The sequence below is a fragment of the Plectrocnemia conspersa genome, unplaced genomic scaffold, assembly GCF_051122295.1.
Source record: "Plectrocnemia conspersa isolate PC_06_02 unplaced genomic scaffold, ASM5112229v1 ptg000011l, whole genome shotgun sequence".
NCBI classification, from domain to species: Eukaryota; Metazoa; Arthropoda; class Insecta; order Trichoptera; family Polycentropodidae; genus Plectrocnemia; species Plectrocnemia conspersa.
Genome location: NW_028277175.1, coordinates 3,846,339 through 3,873,313, shown reverse-complemented (window position 1 = coordinate 3,873,313; position 26,975 = coordinate 3,846,339). Strand labels below are relative to the sequence as shown.

The 26,975-nt window shown below is 30.4% G+C and overlaps 2 protein-coding genes and 1 long non-coding RNA gene across 6 annotated transcripts in view; 2 read left to right on the top strand and 1 right to left on the bottom strand.

Annotated features, from left to right (window-relative positions):
• LOC148229146 (uncharacterized) overlaps positions 1–26,975 on the top strand; it is a 148,590-nt gene that overhangs the window by 94,870 nt on the left and 26,745 nt on the right. The window lies entirely within an intron of this gene.
• hoe1 (OCA2 melanosomal transmembrane protein hoepel1) overlaps positions 1–26,975 on the bottom strand; it is a 95,028-nt gene that overhangs the window by 62,201 nt on the left and 5,852 nt on the right. The window contains exon 2 of one of the 4 annotated variants that reach the window (XM_088198446.1): positions 26,460–26,553. The exons of the other annotated variants lie outside the window; for them this stretch is intronic. The gene's annotated coding sequence lies outside the window, so the exon portion shown is untranslated. The remainder of the gene's footprint in view (positions 1–26,459; positions 26,554–26,975) is intronic. 4 annotated transcript variants of the gene reach the window in all.
• plx (PTB_TBC1D1_like and TBC domain-containing protein plx) overlaps positions 1,154–26,975 on the top strand; it is a 45,033-nt gene continuing 19,211 nt past the window's right edge. Inside the window, exons 1-4 of the mRNA XM_088198400.1 lie at positions 1,154–1,507; positions 7,384–7,635; positions 10,617–10,705; positions 11,059–11,164. Of these exons, the coding sequence (XP_088054526.1) occupies positions 7,516–7,635; positions 10,617–10,705; positions 11,059–11,164 (315 nt within the window). The 5' untranslated portion in view covers positions 1,154–1,507; positions 7,384–7,515. The remainder of the gene's footprint in view (positions 1,508–7,383; positions 7,636–10,616; positions 10,706–11,058; positions 11,165–26,975) is intronic.

Genomic DNA, 26,975 nt, shown 5'->3' with positions numbered 1-26,975 from the left:
ACAAATTTAAAAGATGGCAGCACTGTAGAACGAGACCGGCGCGAAGCTAGCGCTATTATCCAGACTCACTGAATAGCTTTTACTCTTTCGCACTCGTGGGATTCCGTATTTTGTATACATGGTTGCTCGTAGAATCGATTTTCGCAATAATACAGCTTATATGCACCCCATACACGCAAGTAATTTTTATTATTTACATTAATTATTAATAAATTAATCTTTTGGGATTAATTTTAACATTATTTATAAATAAATATAAATGTATGTTTGTAATGTGAACTATTGAAGTCCGTAAGAAGAAAACAGAGAATTATCAAGTGCATCGTTATTTATTTCGTCAATGCTATATTCATGAAAGGGTGCTAATTAACTGGAAAATATTTTGAGATATATGTTCATTTGAATCGATACTTTGTTCCATAAAACAATTTATACATTTATGCAAGGTAAATGTTTTTCTTCAGAAAAGGATTCGTTGCATATAGTTATTCGTAGTGTTCGCACCTAATCTATGAAAGTTGTTTTATATATTGCTCATTTAAATTGTCATATTTATAACATAACCGAGCAACTTACTCACTCCCATCTGCAATGTATGATTTAGTGGTTGAAAATTAAAAATTAAATATTTAGTCTAAATATAGCAATAATTAATTATTCTAAAACAGAAAGATTTATTTTTGGGTCAAATTGATACTGAAAATAAGAAGTGGATCCTGTGACGCAATATGCAGTAGTTGGCCGGCAACTCCCAATTCCAACCACAAGAACAGGATTACGCCCCATTAAGATAATGTTATGCACTTGGTGGGATATGTTATTATCATAATTCATTATGAGTTGTTGGATTATAAGCAGAAAATTACCAGACACGCATAATGTGCTCAGCTAATTCGTTTTTAAGCGAATCAAACAATAAAAAACTACTTCCCTTAAATATCAAAGGAGGGTAATTTAACACCAAAACAGCGCTTGACTTAATGTATCGAAAAATATGATATAAAACATCAATGTATTTTTAGATTAAAATACATATATGAAATAACTAACTTTTCTGTAAAATTAAATCGATTGTGTAATATTGCACAATTGATGTAGAAAACGAAAATCTATATAGTGTATCGTAGTTAGGCGTACCGCACGTACCGTGTGCGAGAGTTCATTGAACAAGTCTGTAAATGTCGAGCGTGTGTAGCGTCTACGTTCAGGTGTAAGGAATTCTTCTCGGAATTCTCAGTTTCGATTTTCCGCTAATCCAGTGGTATCATGCGCGCCATTGTGTTCATTTTCTCGTAGGAATAGTTCGTTCGTAGCGCATTGCATAGCTCAGGGTTGCGACAAAATCGAAAAACAAGCAAATATCGGTCAATAAATACCGTCACGTTTGACAGTGCACGTCGCGCCGGTAGTTTCTCGCGCGCGTACATACAACAATAGTGAAATTTGATAATTTATCAATTAAAATGACGTGAAACATACCCGTGAGAAGAAAGACCGAAAAATAGACGTAAGTGCCATTCGTCGATCGCACAAAGGCGCGATTCTCACATAATCGTCAATTAAAATCGACAATTAAATCACCCACAACCACTAATCCGTTAATGTCAAATTTTGGCCGTAACAACATTTTTTTCAATCAAGCGTTTTTAATAAACGTTTCAATCAAAAAACGTGGAAGACAAAAGAAATTATATAAAAATGTAAAAAATATATTATAAAATCATATATGTATTCAACATTAAATAAAATATAACGTAAACATAAATAAACATTTTTAAGTTAGCGAATCGATGAAATAAAAGGTGATTAATTGACTGTCAAATAATTGTGTTATTTTCCTTTATTTTTCACAAAAATATGTATACTTTGTAGATTAATTATACACGATAAATGACCTTCAACTAGTATTTAATTTAATAAAAAATGTGTGGTTAAAATAATAATTGTTTAATTCCTTGCACAAAAAATTGTAAATGAGTGAATTATTATTTTATTATTATATTTTTTCCTAAATTAAATAAAATCCGAATATAAAGATCTTTTACTTTTTGTATCGAATATGAAAGATACTTCACTTGAGATTGCCATCGTTTGAGTGTTTGATTTCGCAAAGATAGGTTGAAACAGTGTCTCGGTGCATGAGCGTGATTAGGAACAAAAAGCTAGGGTTTGAGAAGTATGACAACAATTCGTCATTTTCAGAAATTTTGAGACTAAAAAAATATTTAAAATGTTAGTGCTTGTTTAGTAGTATTTAATATTTAGTTAATTATACAAATTAGCCGCTCTTGATTATCGATCGTCATTGTTAATACTTTTTCATAATCCCTTCTCCTTCAGCTACACTCAGTCTTTGTTTTAAAAAATGCGAAACACGATCGCTATATTAGGTAATACGTTTAGGAATACATTATCGATATTTTTTGCAGGTTTCGTGCTTGCTTTAAAATTGGATTTGTAAACACGCTTCAGCAGTATTAATTCTTATAATATTTATAATTTATTTCATATTCATATTTTTAGGTAGATTTTTGAAAAAATATTTCCTATTGTTCATTACTTGAATTTTTGTGCTTTTTAGGGTCACGGTATCTGTTGTAGTTTTAATGATATCGCAATAAAATCATATTTAATAAAAAAAACACTGTGAAAAAATCTAGAGAAAGAGTAAAAAAGTTCTATTATAGAGATAAAAATAAAATTTTAATTAAAAATAAATATGGGATATATTGATTTTTAAAGATAAGATAAATAACGTTTTATTTATATTGTCAATAAATGTATTTTAAATTACTTTGCAATTATTTAAAATTAAATCTTTAATCAGCGGAACAAAAAAATATATTAAAAAACTTAAGTGCGTTAACAAATTTTTAGAAAAAAATTGTTAAAGGCAAAAATGTTCCATAATAATAAAAAAGTTTGTTTTTGTATTTTTATTGGATATAACGGTTTTTGTGGACGTATAACCGTAGTTGAAAGCATACGCCATAAAATCATATTATTTAAAAATCCTAACTTTGTTAAAAATATTCCAGAGATACGCAAATAAAAATGTATTATATAAATAAAATATATAATGATTTTTGAGGATTTGAGAACTGTTTTAGTTTTAATCATATCGTTATGAAACATTTTTAAATAGACCATGTAAATATATAAGCTAAGTTTGTTAGCCAGCCTAATTTGTATCTTGTTTAAAAATGGCGGACATTAAAAAAAATTGTTACCGTGTTCAAAAAGTAAAAAATATGAATAAAATATATATTTTTTTTATTTTTTCATTTAAATAGGGTATAACGGTTTTCGAGGACACGACAGCTGCCTTAGTTTTCATATCCACTTGAAACTTTTCTTAAAAATATACTTTGTCTCGTATCTCTGCGTTCGTTTGCCACAAAGATTCGTCATCTTGTTTCAAAATAAAAGCTATTAAAAAAGCAAACATTACATAGCTTTAAATAAAAAGAAGTAAAAACGACAATAAAATCTATAATGTATTGTATATTCACATCAAATAGATTTTTAATCTCATGTGTATTGTGTACTGTAGTTAAAATCATATCGCTATAAAACTTTTTTTCAATAAACCTTGACTTTTAAAATAATGGCCATTGAAATAATAAAGAAATCGCAACTTTAAAAAAATAAATAAAAAACTTATTTTCTTATACAATATTCTTTACAGAAATCTATATAATTTTTTTTTTTAAAACTTTTGATTTGAAACAATTTTCGTTACTTGTTAGTTAGCACTACACTCAAATTTGCCAGTTGCGAAACGTCCATTTGCTGTTCAAACCCAAATCTAACCTAAATGAGTATAATAACGGTATAATGATTATTTTTTAAAATTAGGTTTGGGTTTGACAGGTCGAAAAACACAGTGGGGTGTAACAACTAGTGGTTTTTGGGCGTTGTGCCATGATAATATTATTCAAGTACTTAATTTTCTCCTAATCCATTTCATTACATTCTCATAAAACTTTTAAGTAGAGATGTTTTTAAAGTTGCTTTATATATTTATTTGAGATTCAAATGAAACATTCGCCGTTCAATTTTATATTCTGTAAATCGTATTGCTTTGAATGAATGGTGTATAATAATACACGTAAACCAAGAAAATATATTTAATTATATTAATAAATAATAATAAAAATAAAAATTGAATTTTCTTCATTGCTTTCCGAGGCGCCGGTAATGCATTCTGTTGTTTCGACCAATGAAAAATAAACACTCAAATATAAAACAAGATGGCCGACAGTACCATGACAACAGTTTTAAATAATTATTATATTTAATAATAAAAATTTTCTACGCGACAATAATTTTCATTAATTTGTCATATGACTGAATATAAATAATCGGATTGCAAATTAACTAGATGTGTTATAACTATTAAAATTTAATATATACATAATGTGTTGAGGATTAGAAGCTGATTAAATTAGATAAGCAATCATAAAACAGTTTTCGTAATGAAATTATTAAATTTTGAATTCCTGTCGACGATCTCCGAGGCTAAAAAGTGAGTTTTTCCTTTTATAATACATAAACATTATCATTGCTTCCGATTTAATGCTGAATATATTGATTAAATTAGATAAACAATCATAAAGCAATCTTCGTAATGAAATCGTCAAATTTTGAATTCCAGGCGACAGGCTCCGAGGCCGAAAAGAGAGTTTTTCCTTTTACAATACATTCAAGTTATCATTGCTTATGATAAAATGCACATATTCGTTAGATTTGACAAATTGCAAATAAACCAGGAATGTTTTAAATGTGAACTTGTAATATATCCTTAGTATGTATGAGGATTGAAAGTTAATGTCGATCAAATCGGCGCTGTCTCAGTGGAAACGTTATATATATTTCAGTAAACGGACAGCTTATAAATGTGTAGTTTCTTGGATGTTATCTAATAAACGACATTTTACAATGATTATAAATATGTTATTGCATACCTGGAATAATCAATAGCCAAAATATCTAAGAGTGGGTTATTTTTAATTCCGATGTGGCAAAATATGTATTTTTATTTTTAATCAATTTTTGTTCTGAGTCATCATTCCTTTTTAGGAATAGCCAAATTCAAGATATTCAGTTACATCAAACGTATGTAGTATGTTCTTTATAAAAAGATAATACTTGCTGACAGTGACTTCAATATGAAAAGATTCACTCTTTGTTTATATATACCAATTCTACGTTGTGGCTATATAATTCATCAAATTGCTCCCTCATTACTTCTGAAAAATAATTAAAAACACCTTTATCAAGAGTTAAGCATTGAACACATCATTACAACTAATATAATGCATAAATTAAATTTAAACGACAACCGACGAACAAAATTGACGGAAGTTACTGTAGAGGATTAAACACCTAGATAGGCATCTCTTCATCTTCTTCAATTTGACGAAATATGTCATATGTTAATTGTTATTAGACACACGTAAATGTTATTAGATCTATCATTGCTTCTGAAAATTAACTGTAAACAATACTATATAGTGGGTAAAATGTAAATTTTTGTTTACACTAATACGAGATTTTTCATTATTACTAGCATTGTAATATGCTTAATTAACTTTGATATGTATACCTTTAATTGCCAAATCACCACTGTTTGTCTTTTAATATTAGATCCTGGAAAGTCAATGGTAATTTTGTTAGAATAACCGTGTTATATTATTCATTTATAACCAAAAACTTACTGGCACACCTACAATTTATAGTTTTGTCTATAATTTCAAATGCTGCATCACTTGAATCATCTTCAATTGTCACTTTATAAGAAAAGTGCCGTGATTATAACATATTTCGCAGCGAGTGCAGCGGGCACAGCAAGCGCTTGCCAGATGTGACAGAAGAACTGTCACATGTAAGCAAATTTGGGAAGTCCCAGGTTTGGGCGCGCTTGAGAACGAACTAAATTGATTTTAACGAACGAAATTGATTTTAATGATTTAAATTGTAAAACATTTATCAAAATATGTATAAAAATCATCAAATTCTAAAAAAAATGTTTTTTAAAATATTTTTTTAGTTTATAGATTTAAAATATAATATAAATAATGTGGATATGTATTAGCTTCTCTATACAGAAAAAATATGTACTTAAATTTTGGCGAACGTTGGCAATTTAAAGTTTTAGTTTTTAGAGAATTTTTATAATTTCGCTTGAAAAAACATTTGCAACAAAAAGAGGCAAAGTTTCAAAATAAGTACTATTCATTACTACTAAGCACATAGTGTTGCAAAAATCCCTCTTACTGACGCCTTTCAAAGGAAACAATACAAAATTGTATAACACTAATTTAAATATTTTTTAAATTTAAAAGTTTCAAAATAAAATTTCAAGATTTATTAAAAATATTTTTTTCAACCTTTAAAAATAATTTTTATTTTATTATGGACTTTAAATATTCTTAATTTATTATATATTTTAAATATGTTTAGTTAATAATTAATTAAAAATATATAATGCTGCGCAGAAAAAACATTTGCCTCTCAGTACAATGTACAATTTTTTATTACCTAAAAATTTCTCTAGTTACTTAGTGATTTTTTGGTGCCCTTTCTTATTCCATTATTCGCTGCATATCTTTTACCATTATAGTTATATTCTTTCTGTACAAGCTTGTAACTATTTTTCGCTTCTTTTTGTAATAATAAATAATATTCTGGATTATATGATCTAATCATAAATATGCAATTAAATATATTGTTATGTTAAAGCTATAATCCTTCTTATACGTCAATCCATAAAAAACGTGTTTATATGTTTTAATACAAAAAATATATACACACAATAGCGTTTGTTGTTGCTAATTATATATTCGTTTTCTTATCTGTCGCAGTTTGCTTTTATTGTTTTTTGTCTTCAATTGAATTGCAAAATTATTTGCACGTTGCTTTTAACGACAATCGTTAAACAAAACGCGAAAGGTCAGTCTTCCAGCTCTTTAGATCGACTTGATTTCTCTTGAAACAATTTTCATAACATTACCTAATACAGCAATTAAGATAAGCCATAAATTATACTTTTTTAGAACGCAAATGTTTCACCTTTGATTTAATCGAAAGATAATGTTATTACTTAAAATGAATGCAGAAATAACAAATGGTTGTATTTAGAAAACATTTTCTTACTATAAATAATAACAAAGATGGTAATATTTTTTTTATCAAAATGTCCAAACTGTCATTTCAAGTTATTGCGCATTATTGCCAAGTTTATAGAATTAACTATTCAAATAAAATAATGTTTGTGGTTAATCGTTTCCATAAACGTGCGAATTGATGGAATCGAAGCGTTATATTTGTGTGTGTTATTAGCATATTTCACGAAACATTATATGTTTTCCTGCTTTACAGATTTCGCGCATTATCTACTACGAGCCATCTGCTATTCATCACAACAATAATGTGATTGTTTAGAGAAGAGAACCAGAACAAATTATTAAAAAAATTGTATAAAAACACACGATCAACATTGCTACTTCCAAGATGAAGACCAAGCTGCTCTCTGTGGACTATTTAGGATACACGGCTATGGACAGAAGATTTTCTTCTGCCATGCTGCCGTGGGTTTTGTTGGAGATCAGAAGAAGAGGCACCAGAGAGAAGGTATGTATTAGCAATTATATATATGTAAAAAAAAATCACGTTTAGCCGGTTATTTATATGCTAATTTACAAATCATATATTCGAATTACACGGTTTTTTCTTTATACAGAAAAAATATTATAATGTGATTTTATATTATATGCTGTGTAATAGTTTGTGACATGTTTTTATTCCTTTTTGGCTCTGAAATGTTCTCTATTGTATGATATTTTAATAGTAAAAAAATAGAAGGTCACTGAATATATTCGACAAATAAGGCTAAATCAATAAATCAATTATTTTCTCATCAACCTGGAACTACTGGTAGTTAATAACTCTAATTAAATTGTAAATGTGTTTGCTTTTTTTATATAGAATATTTAAAATACACTCGTTATTGAATTGAAAGTATACAGCGTATTGGCTTCCCGTTTTGCTTTCTACACATAGAATAATAAATACTGAAGTATTTTTAATGGATCATTAGATAAAGGTAAATACTTGTTGGCAATTCGTATTTCTTTAAATATTTGTACATCGTATAATATAGCGCATTTTTACTTTAATAATCGTGAATTTGGGATAATAATATCCCTGTCTCATAGGCCATACTCCTTAGACTTTTTGATTGTCTTGACAAAAAAATAAATTTTAACAGATATTTTTTTTTCGAAACATTTGACAAAATTATTTTGGCTATTTAAAGAATAAATAAAATATTTTTATTATTAAGAGCTATATTTAAATAAAATAATTCAGTTACTTTCTTCTTCCATTACAAATGTTAATTTATTATAATGATTCATTTGCCGCACACTTTTCTCATTATATTAACAAATGTGCCCTTTTATTATTAACAATGCCCTTGCAATATAGCTATTTTGATTAAAACATGATTTACAAAACATACACAAAAATGTATATTTTTAAATTTACACAAATATCGATTTTAAATTATTATATGTGAGCAGAATCACCTGAATTATTTAAAATATGTATGTGTGATATTTTATTCAAATTATACATTAAATAAAGTTATTAATTTAAAAGATATGACAAAAACATAAAATATGGGGTACTAACGTACCCCACTTCGTTCAGGCTAGCTTAAAAATATCTTAAAAACATAAATGGTAGAAAATTTGAGCATTGACTTTTTCAATTTCTTGCTTTTAAGCAAATAAATTTGACAACAAAGTTATTTTTACTTATAATAACATTTTTGCCCGCGCATTGAAAATTTTATAATTCTTCAACAAAAACTGTATTTTTCAATAAAATACCACAGCTGCTTTTGCGTTACAAATGCTACACAATTCTCATTAATACTGACCCTTGATTTTTAAAGAATCGCTACTTTTTTTCATTATAACTTAATATATGTCGCATAAAAATATATCAAAATGGATATTTAAAAACTAAAAACTCTAATTTTATTTGAAGAAAACTTTAAATTACACAATTCAAAATAATTTTATCTTTAATGTCGTTTCTTTTTCTCTTAACAGAACACACAATATATTCAACATTATTTATTAAAAACATAATTTAAAAAATAAATATTATTATAGTAATTGTAACATAAATATCGATTTTCAATTATTATTTGTATCCAAAATTAACTTAATAAATTACAAAATGCATGTGTACCATTTTAATGAAAAAATACATTAATCATAGTTGGTATTTTAAATGTATGACAAAAAACATAAAATATGGGGTACTAACGTACACCGCTTCGTCCAGGCTAGCGTAAAAACGCTAGATTATTGTATAGCAGCGAATTTTGCCACTGTCTCTTTTATTAAAGAAAATTTCATAGTTGTTTTTACATGTAATATACACGTTTTTTATTACATTACTGTCTTTAGCTTTAAAATAAATAAATTAAACAAACAATATTTTTATTAAAAATATAATTTAATACCAAAAATTGGCCTTTTCACACAATAAAATTGCATTATAAATATAACACTAATTAATACGACCATCGCTTATTACAGAATCGCTACATTTTTTAGACACATAAATATTTAAAAACTAGAACTGCTATTTTAAAAAAAAAAAATCGATTATTGTTTTTGCATTATATAATTCATATTTTTTATTTTTAATGTCGCTTCTTTCTCTTTAAAAAACCACAATATATTTTTAAATTTGGCTATATTTATTAAAAACATGATTTGTAAAATATACTCGAGAATGTTAGAAGACAGATTTTAACAGAAATAACGAATTTAATCTTTTTTATGATCAAATAAACATAAAACATAAAATATAAATTTGATAAAGTTAGTAACTTTAAATTTTTGCAAAAAACATAGAATATGGGGTACTAACATACCCCGCTTCGTCCAGGTTAGCTTAAAAGACGCTACATATATATTTTATAGTCGAGAATTTTCCACTGCCTCTTTTATTTAAAACATTAATATTTTCTAGGTGCTCTCGTAGAAAGCAATGTAAAACCATTAAGTACATTAAATAATTTTGTAAGCTCATTATTATTGAGCATTAGCCAAATTAAGTTTTTCTATTCATTAGCCTTGAACTTAAGTTTTATTTGAAATAACAATACAACTTTTTTCACGAATATTATGAACTCATATAACACGTAAACTTTTTTTAGTTTTTTCTTCAAGGTCTTGTTTTTACATATTATCATAATTCAAGTTATCTAAAATTTAACGGCTCAAAACATTTTAAGCTTAAGGTTTATGTTTATGCAAAATTTACAAATCAGTTCCATTTATTTCAATAACAAAACCCATAAGCGCCTATCATTAACACCAAGTAAACACGTTTCATGCTTCGAGTCCAAAGTTAACTCTCCTCTAATTTTTTTCCATTCGCATACAATTGTCTACTGCGACTCAAAGCAAAGTATACAAACATCGTCTTTTTAATTATTACCATACACACAATTTTACACGAACTTTGATTTGCACATTATGCGTATCCTATCTGTGTATCTTTGATTAATTGCCTTATTGAATTTGCAGCTGTGTCTGGGAGTAGAATGTGGAAATCTCCAAGCCTACGACGTCAACTTTGAGCTCCAGTTTTCGCACAAACTCCAAAATATTATGAGGTAAGAGTCATTTTGCCTCAATATATACAATAAAACGGAACGACAGGGTTGTTTGTTTTTATGCAAATGCTTGTTTATGCGCATAATGTTGCGGAAATTATGCCAAACGAGGGCGACAAAGCCTATAAAATGGGGACAGAAGGGAAAAGAGGTGCTATTATCGATCGAAATATTGTTGGTGATAGTTCGGAAGTGAGAGATTTTTTTTAATGGATATATAAAGCATATGTTTGTATGCCAAGGTTTTGAAAGGGTTTTAACGACCTCTACCAACAAGCAACTTGTGTTTATTTAACATACGCGTAGAGTTTGAAAGACCTTGTTATTAATCTGATTTTTAATTCGATCTTTAGGTTCACCCAAGTCCAAAGCAATCCAACAGAATTCTTATACTTGGTCAAGGATGGAAAGGAGCACCTCTTATACTGCTATCTGTTTCAGGCGTGCACTGTTGAAGAGGTAAGATTAAAAATAATATTTTAATTATAGGTGTATGTCTTAGCCATGTTTATTTTTAAAAAGGTTTTCCTTCTAGTCATAAGTGAAAGTTCTTAACAAATTCATACTTCACTTTTAATTTACCTATTTATTATTCTACATTTACCATATTAGACTTTCTCGGTCATTTTTGAAACGACTATTTCATGATTTCATGTCACTGGGTTTGGCTCTCAAATGCTCTCATAAAGTGAATATTGGTTGTTTACTGTTGACACTCGTCTGTGTGTCTGTGAAACTTAAAAGTGATTTTTTACAGACATAAAATAATATAAACATAAAACATAATCACCTCGACTGAAACTATAAATTATCGATCATGAACGGTTATTAAAATTACCATTATACTATACTGCTTATGTAATGCCAATTCTCGAACTTGACAGTTGTAAAAAAATATGCAACAGCATAAGTTTATATTGCGATCTGTAGAAAAAATGAAAATTTATCAGGTACGATTGATAGTTATTTGTTTATCAACGATATTCTAAAATACATAGATTTATGGATATTCATCCACTTTTATTTTTGATAAATGATGTATGTGTCATCAGCTTAAATATATTTAGATCTTTTTTTTAAATGGTGGCAAAGCAAAAAAAAATAACGATTGAAAATTCAGTTGAAAAACCCTAGAGACAAAATTAAAAATGTTCTATAATAGAAATTTAAATGAAATATTCGTTTTTTAAATGTTTTTTTTTGCCACTGATCTTAAATACTCATTTACTAAATATTTGTGTAATACCGTACTTATTTCATTGTCTTGAACCAGTCAACCATACTTTCTGAGCCGTCCGCTCTTTGTTTCGTTGTTTTGCTTTCGCAGAACTAGATTTTCACAACAAAATCGATTAACCATGCAGACAGCACGGCTGGCTAGCGTATGGTCATTGTGTCCACGAAATCCGCAACGACACGCAAATAGGGACTTATCGATTATTCCCCCGACCATTTTTAATTCCATTACCGCTGTAATAGACGTTGGGATGGCTTTGCCGAGTTATGAAGAGTCGCTGAAAGCATTACCGTGACCGTGATCCGATTTTACAGCTCAGACCCGATTAACTCTGTGTGGATTATCTAGTTCACCTGCAGTGGCGCAACGACACAACCCAAGATCGGAACTGCCTATAGCGACATATGTTTATACTGCATAATTACTAATCCATACTCGTGGACTATAAGCTGCGATTTCAGAACTGGTCTAATGACGAAAGAAACGAACTTTGGCAACCTTGGCCAAATGACGCGCGCTTAATGGTATTATTATGGATTGTTTTGGATTTTTGTAATGGCGACTGGTTCGACCGGTACATGGATGAATGCCCTAGACTTGGAGAACGACCTATGCGATTACTTCCGCAGGACGCCCTTGTACTACTAGACACTTTCTATATTTCCTGTATGTCATGTGTGTGAAGAAAAGAGTCACGATATATAGCACGACCTTAACGAAGTCTCGCTTTATAGGTATTACCATAGTTTGTTCTTATAAAATATAATTGCATTATATAAAACAGTGTGTAATCAGTTCTCTTAATAATAATAATAAACTTGTTAGTTAAATTTATATCATGGTTTCTCAAACTTATCCTACGAGGTATACTGTAAGGGTAAGTAAAATCATCCATTTCTAATCTGGTGGAAAAATAAATTAAATTGCTTATATCAGACCACTCTTCACGCGGCATGCGATCATATGTATCGTCGTTTTTCATACATTTTAGAATACAATTATAATACTGTATGCTTCAACATTAAAAATGCATCTGTTGCATTTTCATTATCAGTCTTAGAAATTGTATATTTTGCTGTTTAGTCTGTAATAATTTAAAGTAAGTGAATATGATGACTGCTAAAAAACGCGTTTATTCTTCTGTATCCATATTTTATATTAGGTTTTGAATCATATATGTGTCAGCAATAGTCCTTGCCCGTCCGTGTGTTGAAGTTCTTGTTTTTATTTAAAAATATATGGGCAACTTTAAATTTATATTTAATCAAACTATGTAAAAAAAACAGTCAGATCTTAGACTTATAATAATTTTAATAAATTGGCTCAAAACATATTTTTAAATAAATGTTCCGCGGAACATTTTTTTGGAAACGCTGTATCATATGCATCGTTACTAACTCTCATGGACTTTTTCCTACTAATTCTTCCACATATTCATAAAACATAAAATATATCAATACATTTTCTTGTCATTGAAACAACTACCTTCGTAGTTAATAACCTTTTTTATTTATTTCACGAAAGGCTTTGTGTTATTTATCTTATTTGCAGTACTATTTTTGGCTCTTATGTATTATAATGTTGACAAAATATTTATGTAACCCTTTTTTATGCGGGTTCAAACTGAAACACAATGCGGCGCAGCCCGTGAGAAATATCAATTTTAAATTTGGCGAATGTACTATTAGTCAGATAAATGTAAGACGTTGGCCTTGAAAATGAGTCCCATGGAAATATGGTTCTCAATTATTCGTTGTTTTCAAATATTCAAATATTCGAATATATTTGTAATTTTTTCCTCATTAATTTATTTAAATAATTACCTAGTACAAAAAATCAATTATTGCTTGGAAAGTATTATTTAATTAAAAAATATTTATTGCTTACTAATAATAATTTTAAATAATCATTATTTTGATCAGTCAAAAAGAAATTGCTTAATTTATTACTACATACTTTTAGATCTGAGACGTCATTTCAGCTTTTTAAAATCACCTAAATTAGGATCATTTAGAAACATTGATGGAATATTTTAAATACATGATTTTATCGATTTTTTTGTAAATTAATACAATAGCTAATAATGTTTGGAACGGATTTGATATATAGAAAGATCGGATCCGTATCGGCTTTTGTTTTGTACGGATTTGAGAGTTATTAATTTGATTGAAATAAAATCTTCGCGTCTTGAAAAAACAAGTAATTTTATGAGATATGCATTAAATGATAAAAAAAAGTGGGCCTTTCCAACAGATTGTTTCGTGTAACGAACGAATTCTGTGAATTTCAGTCATAGTAGACACCGCCAATAGACATTCTATTCACAAACATTTTTCGATGGCGTAAATGCTTTTATTTATTGTTTAGAAGAAGCGTCTCATTGTCTCGCATTTTCAAACAAATTAAAGGTGCACAGACATTTCACAATAAACAACCCAATTATTCTTAATAAAAATACGTATTCATTTCATTGCTATGATGCATATATTATTTCATTATTTTTCAACTACTTAGTTATATAGAGGAAATCCTACATCTCATTACATCTCTTAACTATACCAATGAGTCACGATTCCACCCAAACTTTCCAAGCGACTCACTGAAAGTTTCCATGTCTCATCAAAAAATTTTTGCCTCGAAATACCTCATTAAAAATCGTCCTAATTCACTGTCCATGTCTCAGTACTTTATTTTCCACGATTGGACATTGTTTGCGCAAACCGTCTCGAGAATTGAGTTCAATTAAGTCATCGCTTGAAAAGTATACAACGATGTTGCCGAGTGATCCCCATGGATCATTTTCTATATCACGTGTGGCGTTAGGTCAATCGATAGGCGTTCAAATTGCTATAAACGTTGACGTCATGCTTTTGCGTTCGCATATATCGCGTGCGTTACGTCGATCTTAATTGATATAAATTGGATGTATATAAATTCTACGTACTTCAAAAAGCACTTCCAGAAATTGTCTTTGTCTCATTTAAAGATAGAGCTTTTAAGCTTATCGATATTTTGAAATATCCTCTCGCCAAATGAAAGTGCTCATAAAGCTTCATTTCAAGATGTCGTATTGTGTAATGTATCTTTTAAGTTTTACTCTGTGTATGATTTTAAGACAAGCGTAACTATTTTTAAGGCAGATTTCTCGTTGTACCTAAATTTAAGCCAGATACTTAAGAGAGTAATCTAACTCTTGGATATATTAAGGTTTATATACCAAGAGAGAAGCATTCCGCTCACAAGTCAATTTGTGACTTATTTATTATCATGGTGTACTTGGAATCAAATTGATTCTTGGATTAAACACATAGTACATATTAAGCCATCAGCGAATAAAGAAATATATTTTAGAGCAATGTTTATATTCAAAGCAAAAGTATATCTTCCGGGTGCCTCTTTATATGCTAAATCATTGTTGTCGCTTCTAGATGATTACAAAAGATGAGTTTACCAATACTATTGCATATTGTTTTTAAGGCATTTGTCGAAAATCATAAAAAAAATACTGTTAAGTAGTTTTAGTTACAGTGATGCTTTCCGAAAGTCTGCGTGCCCATTGTAAATTTAGTTGCTCTTTAAATTTTTGGGTGTTTCATATACAACGTGTTATTCTGTCTGTAAAGCACATTTTCTACTGGGCAATTATGTGAGACCCCCTTCAGATAATTTTGTAAATTTGGTAAAATCAATGTGTTACAACTGGAATCGTTCCTTGAATTGAGAGATTCCCTTTGGGTAGTAAGTTTATTTAAACACAGTTGTTAAATTGTTAGTATATACCTGAGAGTGAGGTATTTTACGTATTTTTTCCTATTTTTTTTTGTTATTATTTATTTATATTGCATTTACAGCTGCTTTATCGAACGCGAGCGGTGAGATACGTCCCCTTTCGCTCTCTCGCGTGTTAAGTGACGAGAGTGAGAGAGATAATGATATGGTATTTCGCAAACTGAGATAGAACGAGTAACTCGCTTCAATTTCAGTATGCGCGTAGGCGTCCTATGGTTAATACGCATGTCGAGCGCTGCATCGTGGTCACGTGGGCAAGTTATAATACCACATGCTTATCGGGGACTTCAACAGACTTACTGACATCTTTGAATATTTTAGGGCACCAAAAGGGATTAATTATATTTTTGATAGTATATTCTTCTAACAGATATCGTTATTATATTTTTTTCATCTAAAATTAAATAATTAAAAAATAATTAGTGGTACTTGATTTTGTTAAAAAATCGTTTCGTATATCTTTATGTATTTTCCTAGATCGGCTTATATAAATGTCACACCATAACGAATTCTTATTTAGAATCGATAGCGACAAATTCTAGGATAGTCACAGATGTGGTGTTCGTATTCTGAAGTATCATTTTTATGCCTTATGGCATTTTGCAAAAGCTGACAAAGATTTTGCGTAAATTGAATATTTACGACCGAACCACACACATTTTTATAATTATCAGTAGCGTAATTTTAATAATATGACAATTTAAAAATTGCGATTATTTGGCACTTTCTTCGATCGCGCGCAAATATGCAGCCGCCGTGCGGACGTCGTTCACGGCCGCCGTCCGGACGGCATAAGAAATTTGTGGCATTGTGGCCACTACTCGAAAGTCGGCGACCTCGGCCGACTTCAGTTGAACTTCGGTTCGGATAACTTCCGGAGAGTGTAGTGCAAGCATAAGAATGGATCTTTTATCTTGAGAAAGGGACGCATATTTCATATTTGAGAACCGCTAGAGCACCGAAGATAATTGGCTCTAAGAAATGTTACATATATTCAATAAGTCAGAGGACCGTTCGCAATGAAACAAAGGCATTTTTACTTAAATGTAAATTGGTCAAATGATAAGAGCTTTTTTAACACTTACATCAAAATTATAGATAAAAAATGTAAATCATCAGTCCAGATTCATCCTGAACAAAGAACGTTTGGAGTTGAAATCGCGAGGTTGTCAAGTTGCCAACTTCTGCACTAGATTAATACAGACGTATAGTATAGAAAGAAGAAGATATATGCACTTTAAGACCTGTAAGTGGAAAATATCCAGTTACATTTCCAGTATAATCATGTCCACAGCTATTAAATCATTCGATAAACTCCCACGGCCCATAAGAGTCCAACCGTTGGTTTAATAGCTTTGCACTTGCCGTTTCACCAATCCCGCGTGTTTCACATTAACGTTCGCCTAGGGATTTTCCGAGTTAATAGACGTCACAGGCTTTACGCCGAATGATTGATGGGTGTCCTAGCCACGCTGAGTGGGCAACGGTTCAACTCTGTCCGTTATGGCAGTCAATGTCTATGCCTAGTTCATCGGGCGTCGGTTTATTTGGACGCTTTTGTCCCTGCGAGGTCACCCCGTAATGAATGAGCGCTGTTTCTTTTCACCGCTGCCAAGTGTTATGGATGATGAAAGTGTCACGGGCGCGGACGAAACAAAGTCAAACATGATCAGTTCGCGATCAGATATCGGATAATGGACTCGTGGGTGCGCATATACTGCACGGGGGCGCGCGCCCCTTCGCCGGTTAACAATTTCGAATTTTGGACGGGCGCCATACTGGTGATACTGGCGTGCCAGCTGGACATTGTCTACTTTCACGTGTTGCGCTATATCGCCGAATTGTGAACACTTTTAGGTTAGGTTTCACCGACACAGCTGACACATTTTAACACATTATAACATTAGTCTATCCTTTAGAGCAGGGTTTGGTAAACTATGTTCCGCGGAACACTGGTGTTCCGCCAAAAAAATTCAAACATGTTTGACGCGAGTAAAAAGGACTCTCTTTTCGCATTAGGTGCGCATAAAAAAGATGGTGTATATTGTTTTTGTTGGGCTGCCCGTCATTAGCCTGTCAACAATGACAAGCCTGTTATGATCACGAATTAATTTCTTTGAATTTGTGATCATGACAGATCCTTAGTTGCTCAAACATCAAAGAGTAAGTCTCAAATGATCGAAAATAGACATCAAGAATGTATTTTCTCTTGAACCTCTAAAAATTGTATGTATACTATATGTGGTGCTTGGATTTTTCCGGACACGAATTTTTCCGGACAGGAACTTTTCGGACACTGATTTTTCCGGACAGGATTTTTTGCGGACAGGTTTTTTGCGGACACTTATTATTTCGGACATGGATTATTCCGGACAAATTTAATTTAATTTTTCCGGAAGTAAAAATATGTCCAGTATTGGTAGTTAAAAATTTAAAAATCCAAACGTTGTTCTTAATTTTTTTTAATAAATTATTAAAATATATTTTTGTCCGGAATAATCATGTCCGAAATAATCAGTGTCCGCAAAAATCTTGTCCGGAACTGTATGGTATGTATGTATGTAAAAAATACTGTATGGTATAATGAGTGTCCGTAAAGTTCACTTCGCAAAATTTGTGTCCGGAATAATAACCCTATCTGGAAAAATCACCAAACTTACATATGCATGGATATCAGGAAATTCACCGACTGGTTAATTTGTCGAATGGAAAGTTTACTGATTGCCGATGTACAGTTGATTGCCGGTGATTTATTCATAAAAACAATTAAACATCAGTTAACGTATTTAATACCTTAGCTCATATATCTCTAAGAAAAATAATTTGTAAAGATATATTATAATAATAAAAATTTAATTTAATAAACAACTAAATATAATAATAATTATAAACAAAAAAAAATAAAAAACCTTAAATAGCTGATATTATATATTATTATATAATCATATTATTAATCGTTATTATAATTATGAATTATTTAACATTTATTATTTAAGTAAAAAAAAACTTTTTCCAAATAACCATGAACTCTCTAATGTAGAATCGGTGAACTTTCCGTTGAGATCGGTGAATTTTTCATTGGACGAATTTACTGTCGGTGTACTTTCCTAGAATCATATGTATGTATGTGTGTTAAATATTTAAACAATTTTATAGGTCATTATGACGCATTGGGGAAACCTGACATGATGGTTTATCAGTTTTTATTATATTACTGTGTATTATACTTCTGTACTTAGTTTTTTAGCATATGCCATATTTTTAATAAAATTGCTTATATCAATTTTTACATTATTTCACAAATAACATTTTTTTAAAATTAATATTTTAATTTATGTAAAATTAAACCTTTCATTAATTTGTCTTTAGCGTGTTGTTATTTTTGTTATTTAAATAACATATGTGAATTAAGCAACATACATATACAATTTTAGGTTTGTTTATCCATTTTAATATAAATTTTATGGTTTAATCTTGTAAGGAGGATAAAATAAGCTTTGTTTAATTTAAACATTTTCTGAATTCCTAAGCAGTTCTTACGCATCTCACGCTTCTGAAAACTCAAACTTAAGACGCGATTAAAATTTTAAGCACGGTATCATAATGGCAAAATAAGGAGCACAAAGTCTTCGACGTTGCTTAGGCTTTTCCATAAAATTAATCGAAAAAAAAAATACAGAATATGTATTTATATTACAAAGTTGTCTTTCAGACTCATTAATTTCTAAAGTAGTTAAATTATTTACATTCGATAATACAATAAAAACTGCATAAAATAGTATTGAAATATTATACAAATAAAGTGCCATATCTAAACGTAAATGTCGTAATTTAATAACACCATCTATATAGCGGCTTAATAGCTCAGCCGTAGTTTTGTCATGACGTCATAAGCGTTAGGGCAAGCGAGAGGCTTCAGTGGCGATGGGATGACGTGTATAAGCACATAGCGTTTGGTGACGTGTATTTTGTCTGCGTGTTTTTTCTTATATATCGATTTATAAATGCGATTAAATATTTACAAGAGTTGTGTGCTATACAGTGTTGCTTCTATACGTATATAATTACTTGAAGCCTACTTATATTTTAGTATAATGTCAAAATAAGCATTTTCACCACCTAAATATAAAATATTGTATTTAAAATTTTTACAACCAATAACTTACTATAATTACTTAGATCAGCGCCTTCTAACTGGCGATCCGCGAACAAATTCATGTTTTTAAAATGAAATTTATCCAGGCATGAAATATAACAAACAAAAATATCTGAAGTGACATTTTATTTTAGCTCATTTTTTCAAAGTTAATTTTCACAGCTTCAGTAAAATACTTTTTGGCCCTCGAAATGTTTGTAAAAAAAAAAATGAAAGTTGGACAGCACTGACTTTGATTATATACTGCAATTGATGATATTTTTATAAAATTAAAAATTGTACAACATGAAAAAAACTATTTTTTTTTAATCCATAATATTTTCTAATTTACAATTTTATTATATTTTATAATTAAATTTTTTACGTTGTAAAAAGTTTAATTCAAAATTTATGCAAGCATAATCGATGCAAACGGCTTCAACTAATGGTGATCGGGTTTATTTTGGCCAATTAGGTTTATTCCCGCCCGCTTAGGTACGACTCTACGCCACGTGTGTGTTTATAGGGTAGCAAACCAAAAATTGGCATACTATCTGCTGGGCTTTACGGTTTCACGCGTATGAATAAGAACAATGATCTTTGTTTAGAGCGTGACAATAATATAATTAATCTTAACCACGCGTTTAAATGAGTACATTTATATCGCTCGGGCGTGACAAACTGCATAGATATCTTGAACGCGATAATTAATATATTTTTTTAATAAAATTTAATTAAAAAAATTTGGATTTAATAAGTTACTCCAATGCGTCACAATGGTCAAAAAACAATACAACATATATAATATAGAAAAATACACATAAAGTATAGAAAAAAAAATATTTCATAATTTAAGAAAAAATAAATAAAATAGAAACGGACACCCGCGTCCTAGCGGCATTCATGTCGTCGTTCGTAAATGGACACCGGCGATCTCTTATTCTGGGTGATCTCATATTCACTTGACTTTATTTTTAACTGAAACTATTTAATACAAACTACTGAATTAGAGTTAAACTATTATTTTAAGAACATTCAACATATTTTTAGTAGGTTTATTTTTAAAAATTAAGTAATTAGCGTGTATGCCTTCATTAACAAATAAGCATCATATTATAGTGGTGTGAAAATAGATTCATCATAATCATTTTTTTGGCCACTGATTAATGAATCAATTAGTTCATACATTATGTTCACTATAATAATACATTTAAGCGCTGCGCAACAGTGCAGTTGCTATGGCTATACTTTGACATTTGACATGCAGGCGTCCATTATTTTACTGACGTCATTTACTATTAAAAAATACGAATAGCATGAATGAATGCCGCCATATGTTTAAAAGACGCATCTTGTAATTGGCTCGAAGCGTAGATACTTGAGCAAATGCAGACAAACGATTGGCAAATATTTATATTATTTTTTTGCGTGATACTTCGCAAATTTGGATCTGATGGATATGTTGTGTTGTTGCCATGCGATATTGTAAAATATACTAGCTATACGTCCAAATTTATTGGGATAGATAATTCGCAAAATGCTTTGCCATGAATAGTTTTTCAGGGTTATATTATTAAGAGTTCCCATAATTAGGGGCTCTCTATCTTATTTCAACCAAAATCTACTTGTGCAATATAAATCACTTTAATTTGAAGTAATTAAAATATTTTTAAATCTATGCGAAACCCAGAGTAAGAACAAATGACGCTAATAATACGGCGGCATTGCACATTAACCTGTTTAATGTCAGCTACGAGGAGCTGGTCCGTTCCTATCATATCATTTTTAGATTCTATGATTTTTGTGTTTGCTCTTTTTTATGTATTATTTTAATTTTATATATATACATACATATTTTTGGTGTATTGAAATAATACAGTTATTGTTTTAATGCCACCGTGACCTTTTAGGTTACGATGGTTTTAATTTAATTTAAATAAATAAATCTCCTCTCAGACGGATAATATTAATCCATTCTAAATCGAATGAATCCACGTTTAAAACGCTTTATCACTAGTCGAATCGACTTTTTTTTATAAAAAAAGTTTGTAATAACATATTGAAAACCACTGAATTTGCTTTATCAATAAATATAATATATTAAAGAAAAATAAGATTCAAGGTTAATCAGAAGGTTGCGTGTTCACATCGCGTCGGAGTCACCACTTTAAGGTTTACTAACCACAAGGAGTGTGATTTCGCAACCAAATTGACGCCGTTGGAAACTAGTAATAATTTATTAGTTAATATTATATATTGCGACAAAATTGATGGGCGCGATTGTTATTCTACGAGCGGTACTGGATAAGCTGGCGGAGGGATGATGTCAGTGGAAGATGCTCAGAGGTCTTGTAGTTGTGGCAGCAACAGTGTAGTGGATGTAAGTTTATATCTGCTGCAGGAGTCTACCCTCTTCTTATTGGAGACCAGTTTTAAGTATTAAGCGCAGATGGAGCGACCATCTGGTCTCTAGAAAGTGACATTTGCTTAATGGACATTTTCCCCAGGTCGAATTGTACAACGGGAATATTATAGATTTACGATGCCTTTTGTCTTCCAGTAATGTATTGATTACCGTGATCGTTTCGCAACAAAGAAATATTCTTTCAATGCATCGGAAAATAATTGCGTCTAATTTATGTGGATTTTTTTTCTAGACGTAACGAAGGCTTCTGTTTAGTCCCATTCTTTACATTCTATTGTCTAATTCATCCTTATTATTACGGATGATCATCCTTGGTTACGGTAATTAAATAAATCGTTGAGAACAACTAAATTTATTTCATCAATAAAACAAAATTAACTTTAATATATGTATAAGTAAATGAATTAATCATAAGTTGATGAAAATAAGACGTAAATAAAAAAGCTTATGATATGTTGAAAAAATAACTTATTAATCAATTGGTTAAGGAATAGATTCAAATAAAAAATAACTTTTTATGATTTGACCAAACATACCTCATTGCTTATAGGCGGTAAAATATGCTAGCGATCAATTGTTGGCTATACATTACCAGAAAAAAGTACAACCCATCAGAAGCAATCATAAACTTTAAATATTAAATGATTTTCTTAGTATCTTGGCAAAAAAATATGCGCTCAATTAGACAGATAAGACAGATTATCTTATCTTTATGACAAAAGACTTATTATTAGGTCAAATCAATATGAAGTGTGATTCTTTCAAGATCGAATGATTAATGTCCTGTATTTATTAACATGCGCAATTAATTTTCGATTAGATGTTAATTACTGTACACAATTTGTTATTTTATACATTTATGAACTCTGCGCTGTTGGAAGTATTTTTTTACGCATTTACATCAGCCATTATTAATTCAAATATAGAGTAAATAGTACAATTCTTAGTAGATATAAAAAATAACACGGTACGATACTTGAAATCAGATTATTTCCATCATCTGGCAAATGGCCAAGAGCTGTGCACCTATTCACACATTGTTTGTTTGCTTTAAAGCGACGCTAGCACGCAGACGTCTTGTGTTGATACCGTTGTACAAATTGATGATGATATTGTATCATTATATTGGGATGGAATGTGAATCGACCTAAATATCCATCCAACCTATAGCGCAATATGCACGTTTCAATTAGTTTTGAGCTTTGGAAGCTAAACGCGGAAACTAAGCGTTAAAGCAGAGTTTGCCAGCCAGTGCATATAAATAAGCAATGGATCGTTAACAGAAAACCATTTCGTTTATCGTATGGTATATTCTCGTTTGGCGAATCGCTGGGTATAACAGTACAATATAATGGAAAACACCTGATGGCCATAACAATGAAATTGTTTATGCAAGTCGGCGTTTGGGTCACTGCGATTCGTTTTTATAGGATTAACCTTGACGATTTGTTTTTTAACTTATTGAATAGCTTATGGTTTTTTATTAAGGAGGAAAACAAAGCGCTTTAAATACAAGCTTTAAGTTTAAAAAAATATGTTCACTCAGTGATAGAACACTACACTAGCACTATGTATCAGTTGTCAATCCTCATGTTGATGGAAAATTATTATGTCATAAGCAAACACCCAGTGGCGGATTAAGCACTTGGGAGGCCCCAGGCGCAACATAATCTTCTTTTTTGAATGATAAAAAAGCGCCACAAAATTTATTTTATTGAGTGTGGCGAATCTCAATAAAGATAAATTAGACAATGGTGTAAAGGATGAGACCACACAAAGGCCTCGTTACGACTAGAAAAAAAGCATTTCTCATAAATAACAAACATAGATTCTCCGGTATATTGAATGAATATTTTTTTGTTACGAAACGGTTACGGGATAAAATATATAACCGAGAGACAAAAAGCACAGAAAGGCCACAACCCGTTGCACAAATCGACCTCGGATATGTCCATCGAGCAAATGTCACTTTCTAAAGGCGTATAGATATTTTGTTGTTCTAAGAAGCGAGTGCAACGATTGACTGGATGATCGCTGCATGATTGTAATTAGTCAGCAAGCTTTGCAGCCTTGATTACATAAAGCTTATGCACGTGAACATACGGTCATTGATGCTTACATATTGAGAGGGACTCCAACATAGAAGCACCGCAACAGAGAGGGATCAACCTCCGCTTTACAGATCGAGGGATCAACACCAATCAAAACCCTGCGGATCTTTCACTGACATCATCCCTCCACCAGCTTCTCTACTACTGTTCGGAGAAAACATCACGTCCATAAATAATAACTCAATATATGTAATTTTAACGAATAAATTCTTACTAGTTCCACATGCGTCTTACTGGCTACGAAGCCACACCCCAAAGGGTTAGAATCCCGAAAAAATATTTTTATATTACCTAGTATGTACATATATAAAAAAATACTTTATGTGTATTTTTTTCTAATCACAAATATATCGTTATTAATTCGAGCGTTCCTACTGCGGCGGATCCGACACGATTTGATTGCTTTTGACGTGGATTTTTGACTTCTGAGAAGGGATAAATATTTTTTGCGCTCTCCTTTTGGTCAAAATTCGGTTTAGACGTGCTTCCTTGAACTCTCATTGTAAATCGTAATTTTGTTATAAAAAATCTTAATATGAACGCTAAATATTCGTGCGGTTTCTACTGCGACGGCACGATTTGATTGCTTTTGGCGTAGATTTTTGACTTTTAAAAAGGGATAATTATTTTTAGCGCTCTCATATTGCTCAAAATTCGGTTTAGATGTGTAAAAAATAGATAAGGATTAATTTGAACTGTAATAGTATCTCACAAAGTTATAGAAGCGAAGTTCAAAAAAAGTTTTTTTATTGTTTCACAAATATCCGCCTGTTAGGCATATTTTAGAAATAAAATAATTTAATATGCTGATTTAGTGAAACAGCTATTAGACTATTATATATATTGCCCAGTAGAAAGCAACCATCGAACAATAATGCTTCACCAAACAAAAAATCCAAGAATTTTCTAAACGACTAAATTCACAATGCTCTCGAAAAATAACATGTCTTCTGCGTGTTATATGTTTTAAACTTTCATTCGGTTTAAACTGCGTATTTATATGTTATATGAAACGCGATATTCAGTCATGTTTGTGTGTGCACTGTAAAAAACAGAGATTCAAAACCATTTAGACGCTGGAATGGTAATTTCCATTTAATAATTAGCCATTAAGCTTGCAATGTTATCAGATGTACCAACCTTCGTCTCTCTATCTAACTAAACACATTGAGATTTGCAATCATTTGCAAGCGTGTTCGCCTCCGGAGTATTTCGTACCTTGGATCAATTTCAAGGTCAAAAATACACTGTGCTAATGTATAATATCTGTGCGAAGCAGTGTATTTTGGAAGTTCTTTGAATGTGGGCATTGAATTTTTCTTTCATGCTACTATTAATGACTCAGTAAGTTTTTAAATTAAATAATATTATAATAAAGGATACTTAATATAGTTCGTCGGTTTTTAAAAACCGGTTATTTCGGATGTTCTATAAACGCGTTGGAATGAAATTGTTACATCAATTGAAAAAGTCTGAATTTACTTTAATGAAACATCTCCAGAAGGTTAAAGGTGAAAAAATTAAAAACTACCTAATCTATGAATATATTTTGCAGAATATTTTTTTTATTGTAAAAAGTGTTTTTAGAATATCAAATATAGTACCATAAAAGTTTGTTTGTTTTTAGAAACCGTTTTTCAATAAATTAATATTTTAAGTCAAAAAATATAAAGTACACAAATTGGTACGTTTCGTCATTTCAATTTAATTAAAAAATATACTTTAAATTAAGTATTTATTGTAACGTATATATTTATCCCTTTAGCTAAATATGTCAATAATAATTTATTAACAAAAATTCAATATCATCCATACCATATTTTTTGTGTTTCTGGGTAATAAACTTTTCGGATCCCTTTCAAATTAAAAACGCCCCGTCACTATCTATCGACCTTCTTACGCATAACCACCAATCTTAAATGTTTTTAGAAGTTTTTTAATTGTTGTTAGTAAAACAACATCAAATAAAAGAGGTCAAAATAGCATATAGTGTATCCTCGACTTACGAACACACGAAATTTTCGAGATACGATTTTTTTTGCCCTCTACATACGAACCTATTTTCGAGACACGAACCGCGATGCACTGCGCTTGCGCGCGAGCTAAAACTATTTATCCGAGTGATGTTTGTTGTTACTACGTCGCATTTATCTGAAATTGAAATTTGAAAATCTGAAATTTGACGTGAAGAGTGGGCGACGCACGCTTCACTTTTTTATGTATCTATTTCGGTATTTATGTAATCAATAAGATGTAATGGGAAATTGGGTTTCTAGAAACAAATCAAGGTCGAGGGTACCACTGAAACTTCTACGCTATCACAAATTTGTGATAATAACATTATTTTAATGGTTTTTAAATAAATAAAAAAATATGGCGATTATCACAATGGATGAAAAATCACTTTAAAACAGATTTTCAAATTTTGAATGGCAAGGTAGAAATAGCGTAGTTTTTGAGGTCTAGACTGGTAATTCAGAGACTGCGGGTTCAATTCACGGCAGCATATTCAAATTTATATTTAAAAAATGCGATATTAATTAATACCAATCCCGAATATTAATTAATTAAAT